Source organism: Hyperolius riggenbachi, chromosome 8 (genome assembly GCF_040937935.1).
Source record: "Hyperolius riggenbachi isolate aHypRig1 chromosome 8, aHypRig1.pri, whole genome shotgun sequence".
NCBI lineage: Eukaryota > Metazoa > Chordata > Amphibia > Anura > Hyperoliidae > Hyperolius > Hyperolius riggenbachi.
The window spans coordinates 41,355,685-41,369,641 of NC_090653.1; the positions used below are offsets into that span (position 1 = coordinate 41,355,685).

General features: G+C 45.3%; 1 protein-coding gene across 2 annotated transcripts in view; it reads right to left on the reverse strand.

The window, feature by feature from the left end:
- LOC137528103 (cingulin-like protein 1) overlaps positions 1-13,686 on the reverse strand; it is a 52,192-nt gene extending 38,506 nt beyond the window's left edge. Inside the window, exons 1-3 of one of the 2 annotated variants that reach the window (XM_068249383.1) lie at positions 13,562-13,686; positions 9,465-10,627; positions 18-125 (exon numbers count right to left, since the gene is read on the reverse strand). In XM_068249383.1, coding sequence (XP_068105484.1) covers positions 18-125; positions 9,465-10,625 — 1,269 coding nt within the window. In that variant the 5' untranslated portion in view covers positions 10,626-10,627; positions 13,562-13,686. The remainder of the gene's footprint in view (positions 1-17; positions 126-9,464; positions 10,628-13,561) is intronic. The other variant, XM_068249384.1, reaches the window with a different exon arrangement.
- Between the last annotated feature and the right edge of the window lie 271 nt (positions 13,687-13,957).

Here is a 13,957-nt window from a genome sequence, read left to right on the forward strand (position 1 = left end):
AATCAGAGGATCTGTACCTGATGACTGGAGGGGTTCCCAGGCCCCCGAGAAGCCTTTAGCCGGGTCTGCAGCCAGTTTATAGTTTCCTGAATACGATGAGAGCGAGAGACTTGACTTCTGCACACCTGAAAGAAAGAAAATTAAAGGATTACCCCACCTAGAATTGGCACTTCTATCAGTGATCACTTGTTGGCTGAATTACTCTTTGGTCTGCCCCAGAGCTCTACGATAGATTAGATATTCATGCTAAAAGACCTGTTCTGGCTTCCTTAAGGTGGCCACTAATGATCCAAACTTTTTCAGCCAATTTTACCAAATCTATGTAGTTGGAGGGTAAATTGAGTGAATATATTGAATGGATAATTTGGGCAGTTCCCTTATATTACATAGAAATGGTAAGATTGGGTGAAAAAGATTGCATCATTAGTGGCCACCATTAGTAGTTCCTCATTAGACTGAGGTCTGACAATCGCATCATCATCATCATCATCTACTTCCTGTGATCTAGAAGTCCCGCCTCCTCATGCAGATAATTTCTGCTACAGAACAGGTATGCTGGAAAATGTAGCCTAGCATCGATTATTTCTATATTGGGCATCCCATAGGACTGACCTGCCGACCAGCTGAATCCAGATAGGAAAGGGGGATATGGTAAAGTTAAAAATCACAATTACTTTTCTTGTTGATAAATCATCATTTCCCAGTTCACATGACTCTTATTTGGTACACAGAAAATTTGGTACACAAAAGAGAAGCTGCAAGGCTTGCTGGATTTTTTTTTTTTTTTTTTTTTTGCTTCCTACTTCCCCTCAGACTTACGGTAACTAATGCAGCCTGATTGGCTGAAGCTCTTTCCCTCCTGTTTTCCCCTCCCAAACCTCTATTCCTCTCCGATTGACCAACATTTCTCAGGCTGAAACAATGCACTTTCTATAGTGAAGGGCGGGCAAATCAGGCAGAGGAGACTAAGGGCCTGTTCAGACTGTCAGCGTATGAAGAATGCGTATAAAATCAAACAAACGCAAGTTCAAAAACGCATGCGTTTTTCTTGCGTTCTATGCGTTTTCTATTGCGTTTTGCACACACACGTGACCCAGGGGGATAAAAAAGAATTATGGGAACCGCAGAGGGAAACGTACGCTAAAAACGCAATAGTACGCGTTTTTGATACGCGTCCATAGATTTTCATTGCATCCGTTTCTATGCGTGACGCACAGAACTGCATGCAGCAATGCGGATAAGAAACGTATGCGTCTTATATGCATACATGTGAACTAGCCCATTCAAAAGCATTAGGAGCCGTTTCTATGCGTTTTTTGGTACCCGGACACGTTCCCTGAAAACGGCTAGGAATGCGCATAGTCTGAACAGGCCCTAAGGGCGGATATTGCATCACGACTGGCTTCAAAATAGCCACAGTAAATATGGAAACTGTCTAGAATAGGATTCTCTACTTTTCCTTTATAAAATTCACAGGAATGATAACGTGGACAGTGCAATACAGTACCTTTTATGTTATGTAAGTAGAAGAACTGGTATTTATCTACATATATTTTTTTCCTGAGATAGTATGGCTGACAGCTCCTCTTTAAGTGTGGTCACAAGGTTTATTGTATAAAATTATGTTGTGATCAAAAATGAAATATAAATTATTCATATACTGGTAGTGTTGTCAGCTGACCACCTAAACACATATCCTCAGATTGTAACCTCGCAAGGCCACAGCTCCCTCGACTACGGTTTCTTGAAATTGGATTGTTATTCTTATTTGTACTATCTTTGTCTTATGCACCTTTGAAATTATATTATGTCATACAGGGTTCTCCCCAGAATTTTTTTCCAGCCGGGTGGCATGAAATAGTAGCCGGGTGGGGGCGAGATCAGAGAATGCAGGGCCAGTGCTTCTGTGAGCAACTCTGCTTACAGCAGAGGAGGAGGTGAGCCGATGACAGCCGGGTGCTCACCAAAACTAGTCAGGTGGAGCAGCTAAAAAAGCCTGGGGAGAACACTGTCATATTGTACAGGGCTATGGAAACAGGTTAGTGCTGTGACACTGTGAAATGGAGGTTGAAACAAAAGGAGTGGACTAGGGATGGTCATGGAGTTCTGGCTTGATGCAGGAGTATGCAGATTTTCTATGCAAATGTATGCAGCTTGAAAAACGCACCGATAAATTCCTATGGAGGTGGAATTTGATTCAAGCTGCATACATTCAGGGCCAGATTTAGGCCAAGGCAACCGAGACCATGGCCTAGGGCACCACAGGAACAAGGGCACCAAAGCAGCAGGCTAAACTGGTGCTGCATTTGCCAGCTTGCAAATGCTGCAATGCAGGAAGATCAGATGAGCACCTGACCGCGGTACTCTGCTGCCAGCCGCCTGTGCAGCAGCCATCTTGCTCTCTGTGCAGGTTTGCATTGTGGCCGGTGGCTATGGACTTGGGCAGCATTGGAGATGGAAAGGAAGAGGAAGCTTCTGCACTGGAGACAAGTGGAGTAATGAGTGACACAGATGGCTGCTGCGGTGTGAAGGCGAGCTGGCTACCTATACTGAAAGGGGGGGGGGGGGGGGAGGGATTAAGGGAGTCATCTGGCTACCTATACTGGAGGGAAAGGGGGGAGGGGTCATCTGGCTACCTATACTGGAGGAAAGGGGGGAGGGGTCATCTGGCTACCTATACTGGAGGGAAAGGTGGGAGGGGGTCATCTGGCTACCTATACTGGAGGGAAAGGTGGGAGGGGTCATCTGGCTACCTATACTGGAGGGAAAGGTGGGAGGGGTCATCTGGCTACCTATACTGGAGGGAAAGGTGGGAGGGGTCATCTGGCTACCTATAGTGGAGGGAAAGGTGGGAGGGGTCATCTGGCTACCTATAGTGGAGGGAAAGGGGGGGAGGGGTCATCTGGCTACCTATAATGGAGGGAAAGGGGGGAGGGGTCATCTGGCTACCTATAATGGAGGGAAAGGGGGGACCTATACTGGAGGGAAATGGGGGAGGGGTCATCTGGCTACCTATACTGGTGGAAAAGGAAACAATTTGCATCTCATTGACCATCCCTAAAGTAGACAGTAGGTTTTGTGTAATGCAAGGCACATGGAATGGGGACTAAATATAGGGACTGTTACAATGCCTCATGACTAAAGGAGGGTAAGTGATGCTATTGGCTTGCCTGCAAATGTAATGCAGGTTGTATGCAATGTGACCTGGAAGTTGACTATATATACTCCGTTCTTTTTGATTGGCCCATTCTGACTTATTAGAATGGCATCATTAGGACATTTATTTTTTTAAAGGTATAAATTACAATTGTCATTCTTTTGCAATTCAAACAATCGCTGGGGTGCTATAGAAGTCACGGGAAGCATGTGGTAAGTTTTAAAGCACACCTGAACTGAAAGGGATATGGAGGATGCCATATTTATTTCTTTTCTTTTACACAATACCAGTTTCCTGGCAGTCCTGCTGATCTCTTTGGCTGCAGTACTGTCTGAATCACACCAGAAACAAGCATGCTGCTAATCCAGTCACATTTCAGTCAGAAACATCTAATCTGCATGCTAGTTCAGGGTCTATGGCTAGAAGTATTATGCTGGGAATTCCCAGTTCGGTTTTTAGCCATTTAGATGGCTCGATAGATAATTTCCGACATGTCCGATCTCCCGCCTGATCGTTTCTGCGCTCGATTCCGCATTAGGGACAATGGAAAAAGATAAGAAAAACAAGCGGAAGATGAGAGAATCGCCTGCGGAATCGATAGGCAAAATTGAGCCGTGTATGCCCAGCATTAGAGGCAGAGGACCAGCAGGGCAGCCGGGCAATGTGCATTGTGTAAAAGCAAATAAATATGGCAGCCTCCATATCCTTCTCACTTCATGTGCCCTTTAACCTCTTGAGGACTGCTGTGTTAAACCCCCCTAAAGACCAGGCACATTTTCATTAAATTGGTCGCTGCAGCTTTAAGGCCAAGCTGCAGGACCGCAAAACACAGCACACAAGTGATTCCTCCTCCCTTTTCTCCCCGCCAACAGAGCTATCTGTTGGTGGGGTCTGATCACCCCCCTCCCCCCACAGTGTTTGTTTGTTTGTTTGTGTTAGTTTATTTTTATTTATTTTTTTTAATAAAAAGTGTGTTTTTTTTTCTTGTTGTATACCCCCCTCCCTCCCTCCCCCGCCGGCCAATCCCTGTGATCAGCTGTCATAGGCTTCAGCCTATGACAGCCGATCACCTCTATGGCTCAGGAGAGGACACACGGCTGTCCCCAGTACAGCGCTGCCGCTGATCGCAGCGCTGTACGGGTAATTAGACGGCGATTAGGCCATCTAACAGTCTCCCGAGCGGCTATTGCTGAAGAGGGGGCGGAGCCCTTCGAGAATGAGATACGTGCGCAGCGTGCGAGCGATCTAATTTAAAACAGAGCCCCAGGACTTTACGCCAATCGGCGTTAGGCAGTCCTGGGGCTGCGGCCACGCCCATCGGCATGACGAGGTCGGCAAAAGGTAGTGACTGATTGGTTTTCAAAACATTTTAGTTGTGGTATAAATACTACAAATGCAGAGAGTGACAGATGTGTAACACTCTGATTGGCTGCGGTCACTTACTGCTTTAACCTGTACAAGAAACAGAAGCAGCACCTGATCGCTATCAGAGTCTCACTAATTATCAGTTGATCACATGATTCTCTGCGAGTTTTGCCATGCATGGAAACAAAAACATTTTTAAAAAAATCAATTCGATGGCTGACCTACCATCAATGTATTAGGTTCTCCTTTAACCCTTGCATACCTCCCAAATTTTTGGAGGTGAGATAGAGGGACACTTTGAGACACCCCTGCCACACCTCTAACTACACCCACACCATTAAAAATTCATAAGAAAAAGATGCAATTTTAGAATTCAAACTATACTGCTTCTCTCTATCATCACCAATTTTTCTTTATATTAACATTTGAAAATAAGAAATATATAAATTTAAAGGATGGGAATAAAGTTTTGAGTCAGTCAGTAGAGAAACACACATATTTACACAGATCTGTACTTCAGTCCTGAGCAGGGCCGGAATTTACCATAAGGCACAGTAGGCATGTGCCTACAGGCGCCTTATGATAGCAAGACGGCTCACTCCCCTTCCCCAGTGTTTCCCTCCCTCCTTCCTCCCTTCTATGCAGAGTTTTGATGAGTGTAAATGAGGTTACTCACCCGGCTCTCTGCAATTAACTGACAAGATCTCCCTTTAGTCAGGGGCACCTCTAGCTATGTAATACTGAGATTCCTCTAGTTACCTAATATACGAGGGCACCTCTAGCTGCTTAATATTGAGGGTACTTGTGGCTACATAATACTAAGGGGCACCTGTAGCTATCTATGATGGGCAAGGGAAGTAAGGGAGAAGTGACAGCTGGAACATCCAGCACACTTGGGTGAAGTCTAAGGTACCAGGTCATCTTTGCCCATAGGCTCCTCTGATGTAAATCAAGGCCTGAGCAAGGGAAAAATGAGTAAGAAAGTGGGACAGAGAAATTAGGTTCTTTACCCATTCGCTTTCCGTCGTTTTCACTTGAGCAATGTTCACCTCCCATTCATTAGCCTATAATTTTCTCACTACTTATCACAATGATCTGATCTGTATCTTGTTTTTTCCGCCACCAATTAGGCTTTCTTTGGGGGGTACATTTTGCTAAGAGCCACTTTACTGTAAATGCATTTTAAACAGAAAGAATAAGGAAAAAAAAATGGAAAAAAATTCATTATTTCTCAGTTTTCAGCCATTATAGTTTTAAAATAATACATGCCTACATAATTAAAACTCACGTATTGTATTTGCCCATATGTCCCGGTTATTACACCGTTAAAATTATGTCCCTATCACAATGTATGGCGACAATATTTTATTTGGAAATAAAGGTGCATTTTATCCGTTTTGCATCCATCACTATTTACAAGTTTAAAATAAATATAGAAAGATTTCATCTTTACATTGAGATTTAAAAAGTTTAGACCATTAAATATTTACATGTTTTTTTTTTGGTTACATGTTTTTTTTTTATATTAAACATTTTATTTGGGTACTTTTGGGAGGGTGGGATGTAAACAGTAGTTTTATAATGTAAATGTGTGTTGAGTTTTAAAAAAAATTTTTTTACTTTTAGTTGTAGTTTTACTTTTTGGCCACAAGATGGCAGCCATAAGTTTACATGACATCACTCTAAGCGTAACATATGCTTAGAGAGACGCATAGGGGACGCAACAGCCAGAAAAAGAGACGCATAGGGGACGCAACAGCCAGAAAAAGCGAAGCTTCTAAGAGAAGCTGTCGCTTTTTCTGCGGGGGGAGAGGAATCAGCGATCGGGCACCATGGCTTGATTCACTGATTTCTGGGCTAACGATCCGCGTCCGGGAGAACGCGATCGGCCACAGGAGCGCACATGGCTCCTGGACGTAGTTTCTACGTCCAGGAACCAAAATAGGTTAAAGAGGGACTGTCCCTCCAAAAATGTACAGTTGGGAGCTATGCACTTGGTAAAATTCAGCGTTGGAAAAATTATTTTGGCCTTGTCTAGAAAAATGAATTAAACAAAAAAATTCTGCATCCCGTGGCAGGCCTACATTTTTTTGTTTTGTTCATCCTATTTTTGCTACCCAGCACTACCCACCATATATATCTATTTTGCAAGAAAACAATGTTTTTGATAAAAGTAGACGTAGCAAACATCACAAACACTCAAATTAAATTTCAATTACAACCTGCCCAGGGACAAGCAGCTAAATCACATTTATCCAGCAAGTCGCCGTTTGTCATTTTTTATTATTTGCTAAAGCCGTTGTAAAGGATTAAGCAAATCCCTGAAGTGTTATTTAACACACAGTAATCTTCTCAAAGGCGATCCTGAGAGAGGCGGAGCAGCCAGCAGACACGCCACATCCAGCTGAGGAATTAATAGTCACACTGCCTTATCCAGTCCCCAAGCACCCGCAGTGTAACCAAGACTAAACAAGACATTTCGGCATAAAGTCGAGCATTTCTTGTGTGTGTGGCCAACATGGAGGGCAAAAAATGGTGTTTTAATGGTTGATTTTTGTAGAATGCATGAAATTTGCATAAATGTTTGCATCAACTCAGAACTATTTGAGCTAGTATGGTTTAGGAGACCCTGGGCCGGTTCACTTACCCCCCCTCTGCGTCCTCCAAGATAGCATTTACTCCCTGATGGCCCACAGCATCACTCACCCGCTCCCAACAGATTAGCAATGGGATCACCAGCTACACGTGAAGTCCAGCTGCCTCTGACTACAGCGGCGCCTCATGTGACCTGGCAGCATGTAACAAGTCACATGAGGCGCAGCTGTAGCCATGGATAGAGGATGCTGGATGGGCGGATGGATATCATATCCCTGGAACACAGAGCAGGTGAGTTAAAAGGACTCAGAGGAGTAAAAAAATAGCATCCAAACTTACCTGGGGCTTTCTCCAGCCCACCGTAGGTCCACCAGCATCCTCTCGACTCCTCTCCCGGTCCCTCAGCAGAAATCACGACCGGCGTCCCAGAGGCCACGCATGCGCAGTACTGTCACGCTGGCCGGCGTGATGACGACAAGCGTCATCGTTCAGGAAGTGTCAGCCCAACACTCGACCTCAGTGTCTGTCGTAATTTCTGCGGAGGGAATTGGAGAGGAGCCAGGAGGACGCCGGGGGACCACCAGACCTACGGTGGGCTGGAGAAAGCCCCGGGTAGGTTCCGATTTTGTTTTGTTTTTTTTACTCCTCTGAGTCCCTTTAAGCGGCGCTGTGCATCTAGGGAGGGGGAAGACGGGGGTGAGAGGAGGGGGGACATTTGGGCAAGGAAACTGCCTCTTGCTGCCCTTTTATCATTGCTGCCCTGAAGCACAATTCACGTTGCTTCATGGAAGAACCGTCCTAGGTAACCCAGTGAGAAAGTCCACAAGGAAATTCAGCTAACATGATTGGGATGTAATAATACTACACCTACATTAGTCAGCCAATTATAATGCTTCAAGTTGTAGATGTTGCTGAGTTTGGAGAACTGTTCCCTGTGGACTCCGAATTACCTGCACCTCTTTGGTGCAAATAATCCAGTGTTGGCGCACTTATTTTTGCACAGCCTGAAAGTCGCCCAATCATATGCCTACAAATGACGCAGTTGGAAAATCCTCAGTACTCTGCCACCTCGCCTCTTGCTGGTCATTGTTCCTCTCCATAGGACAGGATATATTGCCAAGCAATAAGTTCTGCCCTATGGAGAGGGGATGATGAGCAGAAGTGAGTCATCAGTGACTGAAGTGGAAACAAAATAAGTCATTACCAGTTGGGCGTGGTTTTCCAGGATGGCCGCCCGCTAACGCACAGTTGGCGAGCTTCACGGAAAATCCTTTTTGTTAAACAGTTTTAAGCGTATTAAGACACTTGCATAGCTTTGTATTTCCTACATTTCTTGTTGCTTGAATTTGTTTTGGTTTAAGGCACTTTCAGCTAGAATTCTCCTCTGTATACCCCCCCCCCCCCCCCCCCCCAGTTGAACATAGCACCTTAAAGGACAACTGAAGAGAGAAGAGTATGGAGGCTGACATTTTTATTTCCTTTTAAACAATACCAGTTGCCTGGCAGTCCTACTGATCTATTTGGCTTGTCCGATCTGACAATAATGTCAGGAACACCTGATCTGCTGCATGCTTGTTCAGGGTCTATGGCTAAAAGTATTCGAGGCAGAGGATCAGCAGAGCTGCCAGGCAACTGGCAATGTTCTCCCCAGGCTCTTTTAGCCAGGTGCTCCACCCGGCTAGTTTTGGTGAACACCCGGCTGTCATCGGCTTACTTCCACCTCTTCTGTAGGCAGAGTTGTGCAGAGAAGCACCGGCCCCACATCCTCATCTCGTCCCACCCGGCTACTTTTTCATGCCACCCAGCTGGAAAACTTTTCTGGGGAGAACACTGAACTGGTATTGTTTTTTGCTTATAAGGAAATAAATAGGTAGCCTCCATATCCCTCTCAATGCAATTGTCCTTTAAAGAAAACGTGAAAACCAGTTGCCTGGGAGTCCTGCTGATTTTACTGGCATCAGAAGTTTCTGAATCACCCACCTGAAACAAGCATGCAAATCTTGTCAACAACATCTTTGTGTCTCCTCACCACGCTTTTCTGTGCATGCACAATATAAGGAAATCAATACCGCCCATGTGCAGAGTGCTCCTGACCGCGGAAGCGCGATTAGGCCGCACATGTGCAGTAGCTGCCGACTAGAGGCAACCAGCCAGCTTAGAGGGATTTAAACCAGCGTCGTGGGCACAGTATGACTCAAGGGGGCTGCAAGAAGCCCCAGGTAAGTTCAACTCATTTTCATTTAGACCCAAGTCTCCCTTTAAATATGTCAGCCTCCATATCCCTCTCACTTTAGGCTTTCTTTAGCACCATAGTGCAGTTAAAACAAAGAAGTAGTAATTTTCTTACCTCTTGTCCTAGTTCCATGAAGGCATCCCAGTCTTCTCCCAAGTCTGCCACCACCACTACTTCCTCAGATCCCTTGTGGATTTCGGGTTGTTGGTCCATACTTTCTGTGCTTGCTCTTCGCTGACCTCTGATCGGGATTTTGCTCCGATTCGGTGTCTTGACTGGGCTGTATTTAATCTCCTTCAAAGTTTTCAAAAATTCTCCCACCACAGACCTGGGCGAGTGCAGTGAAGATGGTGGAGATGACGGAAAAGGGGAATGAGGCTCCCAGAACACTGTGGGTTCTTCTTCACCAGTGAAGCACAAGGAGTCCAAAGAGGAGGCAGACAAAGATGACAAGGACCCCTTACTGCTGCAGCTGCCACCAAAGCTTCCCAGGGATTTACTCCTCTGTAGACCCACCGAGCTATCATCATCTTCTCCGTGGTGCTTCTTCTTGCGTGGCACAGTGCAGACCGACTCATAGTTGGCATCGGAGACCCTCCATGAGGAGCATGAATGGCACTTCTCCCCCTTGACACATCGCTTACAGCCTCCAGGCTTATCATTCCACCAGCTCTCATGTTCCCACCTTGAGCGGTCTTGGTCCAGGAGTTGTTGGTAGGACTTTGAATGGGTTCCTGAAGACAAAGAACCTAAAGAACCATGGAATGAGCTTGGGCGGTCTGGAAATGGTGAGTTTGGGCATGAGCTCTGGTATCCCGGAGACATGGAATTATTTCGAGACTTGTAGAAGCCGGGGGACCTGAGGTCACCGTAGGAGCCGCGATAGCCAAATGCATTCCGGTCAGTGCTGGGGTATTCAGGAAGAGGCAGACCCCAGGCCCTGGCATGGATGGTCCGCAGTGTGAATGAAAGCTTCTCTCGTTCCGCCAGCAGTCGAGTCGATCTCTTTTCGAAGAGCTCTTTCATTCGGGACATCACCAGATCATAGCGGTGGTAGACATTGAGCGAGTGGCAGCATTTTCCACACAGGAACTCTGCATCTTCCGGGCACCCCTTGACTTTATTGGATCTGGGAGCCGTTCCTGGTGGGCTTCGTTGGACATGGGTACTTAAAGCCTGAGAGAATATAGTGGGCAGGGTCCCCGATCCACCAAACAACCACTTCCTCCGAGATCCCCGGAGAGGAGCAGAGCAGAGGCGGCACAGGTCGGACATGGCTGGAGAAAAAGTTACAACAACAACGTTAGGAAGAACCAATCAGTAACGTGCATTTGCAATAAGCTTAATCTCCACTCAAACTTATCGAAACATCTAAGAATCCTAAAGATACCATTCGTTATTGTTTCTGGTGATATTTTTCTGCTGGTCATTGTAATGCCAAAATCTTTTTTTCTGGCTCATTGGGTAAAGGACTAACATAAAGGGAACCAGAGGTGAGAGAGGTGACATCATTTATGTTGTTTAAACAATACAAACTGCCTGGCTGATTCTCTGCCTCTAATACATTTATCCATATACCCTGGACAAGCATGTAGATCAGGTGTTTCTGACTCCAGTCTGACTGGATCTGCTTGTTTCTGGTGTGTAGTTCAGTCACTACTGCTGCCAGAAAGCTCAGCAGGACAGTCAGGCGACTGGTATTGTTTAAAAGGAAATATCCTTTAAGAACTTAGTGATGGAACATTTCTTAAATGATGGAATAGAGAAAGTTTCTTTCAAAACACATATTTGATATATTACACATCAAGAACTTTTTTTTTTTTTTTTTTTTTTTTTTTTTTTTAAACACAGACCAATTTGGGGGAAAAAATAAAATAAAAAAAAAGTACGGTATATATTTTATTATTGTACTGCTGATCCTCTGCCTCTTATGCTAAGTACACTATATGAGATTTTCTGGCAGATTTACTGTCAGATCGATTATTTCCAACATGTCCGATCTGATTTTACAATCGATTTCCAAGCATTTTCCTTTGCTCGGAAATCGATTGTAAAATCAGATGGGACATGTTGGAAATAATCGATGAGACAGTAAATCTGACAGAAAATCTCATAGTGTGTACCTAGCATTATACTTTTAGCCAGAGCATGCAGAGAGCATGCAGATCAGATGCTTGACTGCATTTGCTGCATGCTTGTTTCATGTATGTGAATCAGACATTGCTAGGACAGCTGACAGCTTAAAGGAGAACTGTAGAGAGAGATGTATGGAGGCTGCCATATTTATTTCCATTTAAGCAATACCAGTTGCCTGGCAGCCCTGCTGATCTTCTGCCTCTAATACTTTCAGCCATAGCCCCTGAACAAGCATGCAGCAGATCAGATATTTCTGACAATTTTGACAGATGTGACAAGATTAGCTGCATGCTTGTTCCTGGTGTGATTCAGCCAAATAGAACAGCAGGGCTGCCAGGCAACTGGTATTGCCTAAAATGAAATGACAATGGCAGCCTCCATATTCCTTTCACATCAGTTGTCTTTTAAAGAGGAACTCCACCCAGGGGAACTTGGTAGACACTTGTTTCTACTAAAAGTAGTAGCTGTAGATATGGTACAAACCAACAGATCAGTTTGATAAGGTTATTGATCTGATCACAAAAGTGAATGCAAAAGTTCATTTCAACAATACCAAACTATTCTTATCTTGAGAAAATGATTTGGAAAGAGCAAATGATAATTGTTTGAGCAAAACATTTGCCGTTAGTGGTGGCCACACACATACAACTTGTTAAAATTTATCTTGCTATCGCCGTGATTGAATTGTTATACAGATTGTTGGAAAACCACATCATACATGACCACCTTATATAAGCTGCTAACTAGCAATCGTATCCAAATTACAACCCGCCAGTCTCTCTTGCTGTAAAAACACAAACTCCCCCCGGGCTGAACCGGACGTTTGCGCAGGACTAATCAGATTCAGAAGGTTAATGATTGATCGCGCTCTCAGGTAATTCATTTCATCTGATCAGCCCTGTGCAGAGTCCTGGCTCAGTTCAGGTGAATTATAGGAAACTCAAGGCAATAGACATATGGAAGCTGCCATATGTATTTCCTTTTACACAATGCCGGTTTCCTGGCAGTCCTGCTGATCTGTTTGACTGCAGTAGTGTCTGAATCAGACACCTGAAGAAAGAATTCAGCTAATCCAGTCTGACTTCAGTCAGAAGCACCTGATCTGCTGCAAGCTTAGGATCTATGGCCAAGAGTATTAGAGGCAGAGAATCAGCAGGACAGCCAGGGAATTTGCATAGTATGAGGCTCACTTCACAGTAGGACACTGCGGTGCTGCGTTATAAGATCTTATAACGCTGCTTACAGCACTGCAATGCTAATCCTATGGGACATTCACAGTGTGACATTAGCGTTGTATTGTAACATGTAGCGGTATGATAATGCACTGCTGCAGTGTGTTACCTCTAAACGCACACATTAACAGGCACAGGGAAGCATGCTTTTCATTGCCTGTATGCTTTACTGTACCTACTGTATGCCACGGTAACACAGCATTAATCTGTGTTACCTCTTTTGTTGCGTTGTAACGTTGAGTGGCAACTTTAGAACGCAACATCCTACTGTGAAGCTAGCCTAAAAGGAAATAAATATGGCAGCCTCCATATTCCTCTCACCCCAGGATCCCTTTAAATTCTCATCCTGTGGAACGCCATAGATAACATAGCCAGGCCCGGATCACAGTGGCAGCACGGAAGCATACACTTTAAAAACAAATATACACTCAGTGGTGACAGCTTGTATCCGGCTGCCCCCTCCAGCATGTGTGTAATCCCCCTTCCCCCAGGACTTGCCTGTCTGTGCTAGCAGAGCTCGCTCACCTGACCTGTCACTAGACAAGAGAGTCTGGCCTGACTCTTCCATAAGCTCTGCACATGTTTAGACAGCAGTGAGTCACAGAGCAGGGAGTGAATGTACAATGTTCCTGGCTTGGGATCACTGACTCCAGAGAACATTTTCCAGTAAACTTTGTCCCCTCTCCTCCCCCAGCGGACAGGCAGACAGTACATAATATGCATGGGGCTCAGGGGGAAAAGTGCCAGTCTAGCACCTCTGTACAGTCACTGCAAAACTTTCTGTCACTCTGTCCCCTGCTCAGCTGTCATGATCTGTCCCCCCTCTACAGTGTCACCACCCACCTTCTGTCCTGGAAGTCACACAGGCCCCTGGGACAGCTTCACTCTACAGGCTGGTGGCTGGTGACTTGCTCCATGCAGCAGCCATAGCTGATCCTCCCCTGCCAGCTCACCTCTCCCCTGCCTGCAGGATCCTCCCAGCTGACCAGGGAGTGCAGGGGGGCGGGGTGTGGAGGTGTGGGCTGCACCTATCACACCTGAGCAGGAGCTTAACCCCTTCCTCCCCACTGCACACAACTTGCTACAATGTTTCCTTTGTGTCTGCCAACATTCTGATGGATTCCCCAGACACACTGCGGGCTGGAGAGGGGATCCCATAGGCAGAAGTGGCACAGAGTGACTGGATAAAAGGGACACTGTTACAGTGCCGCAAAATATGAAATACAGAAACCTTTTTAC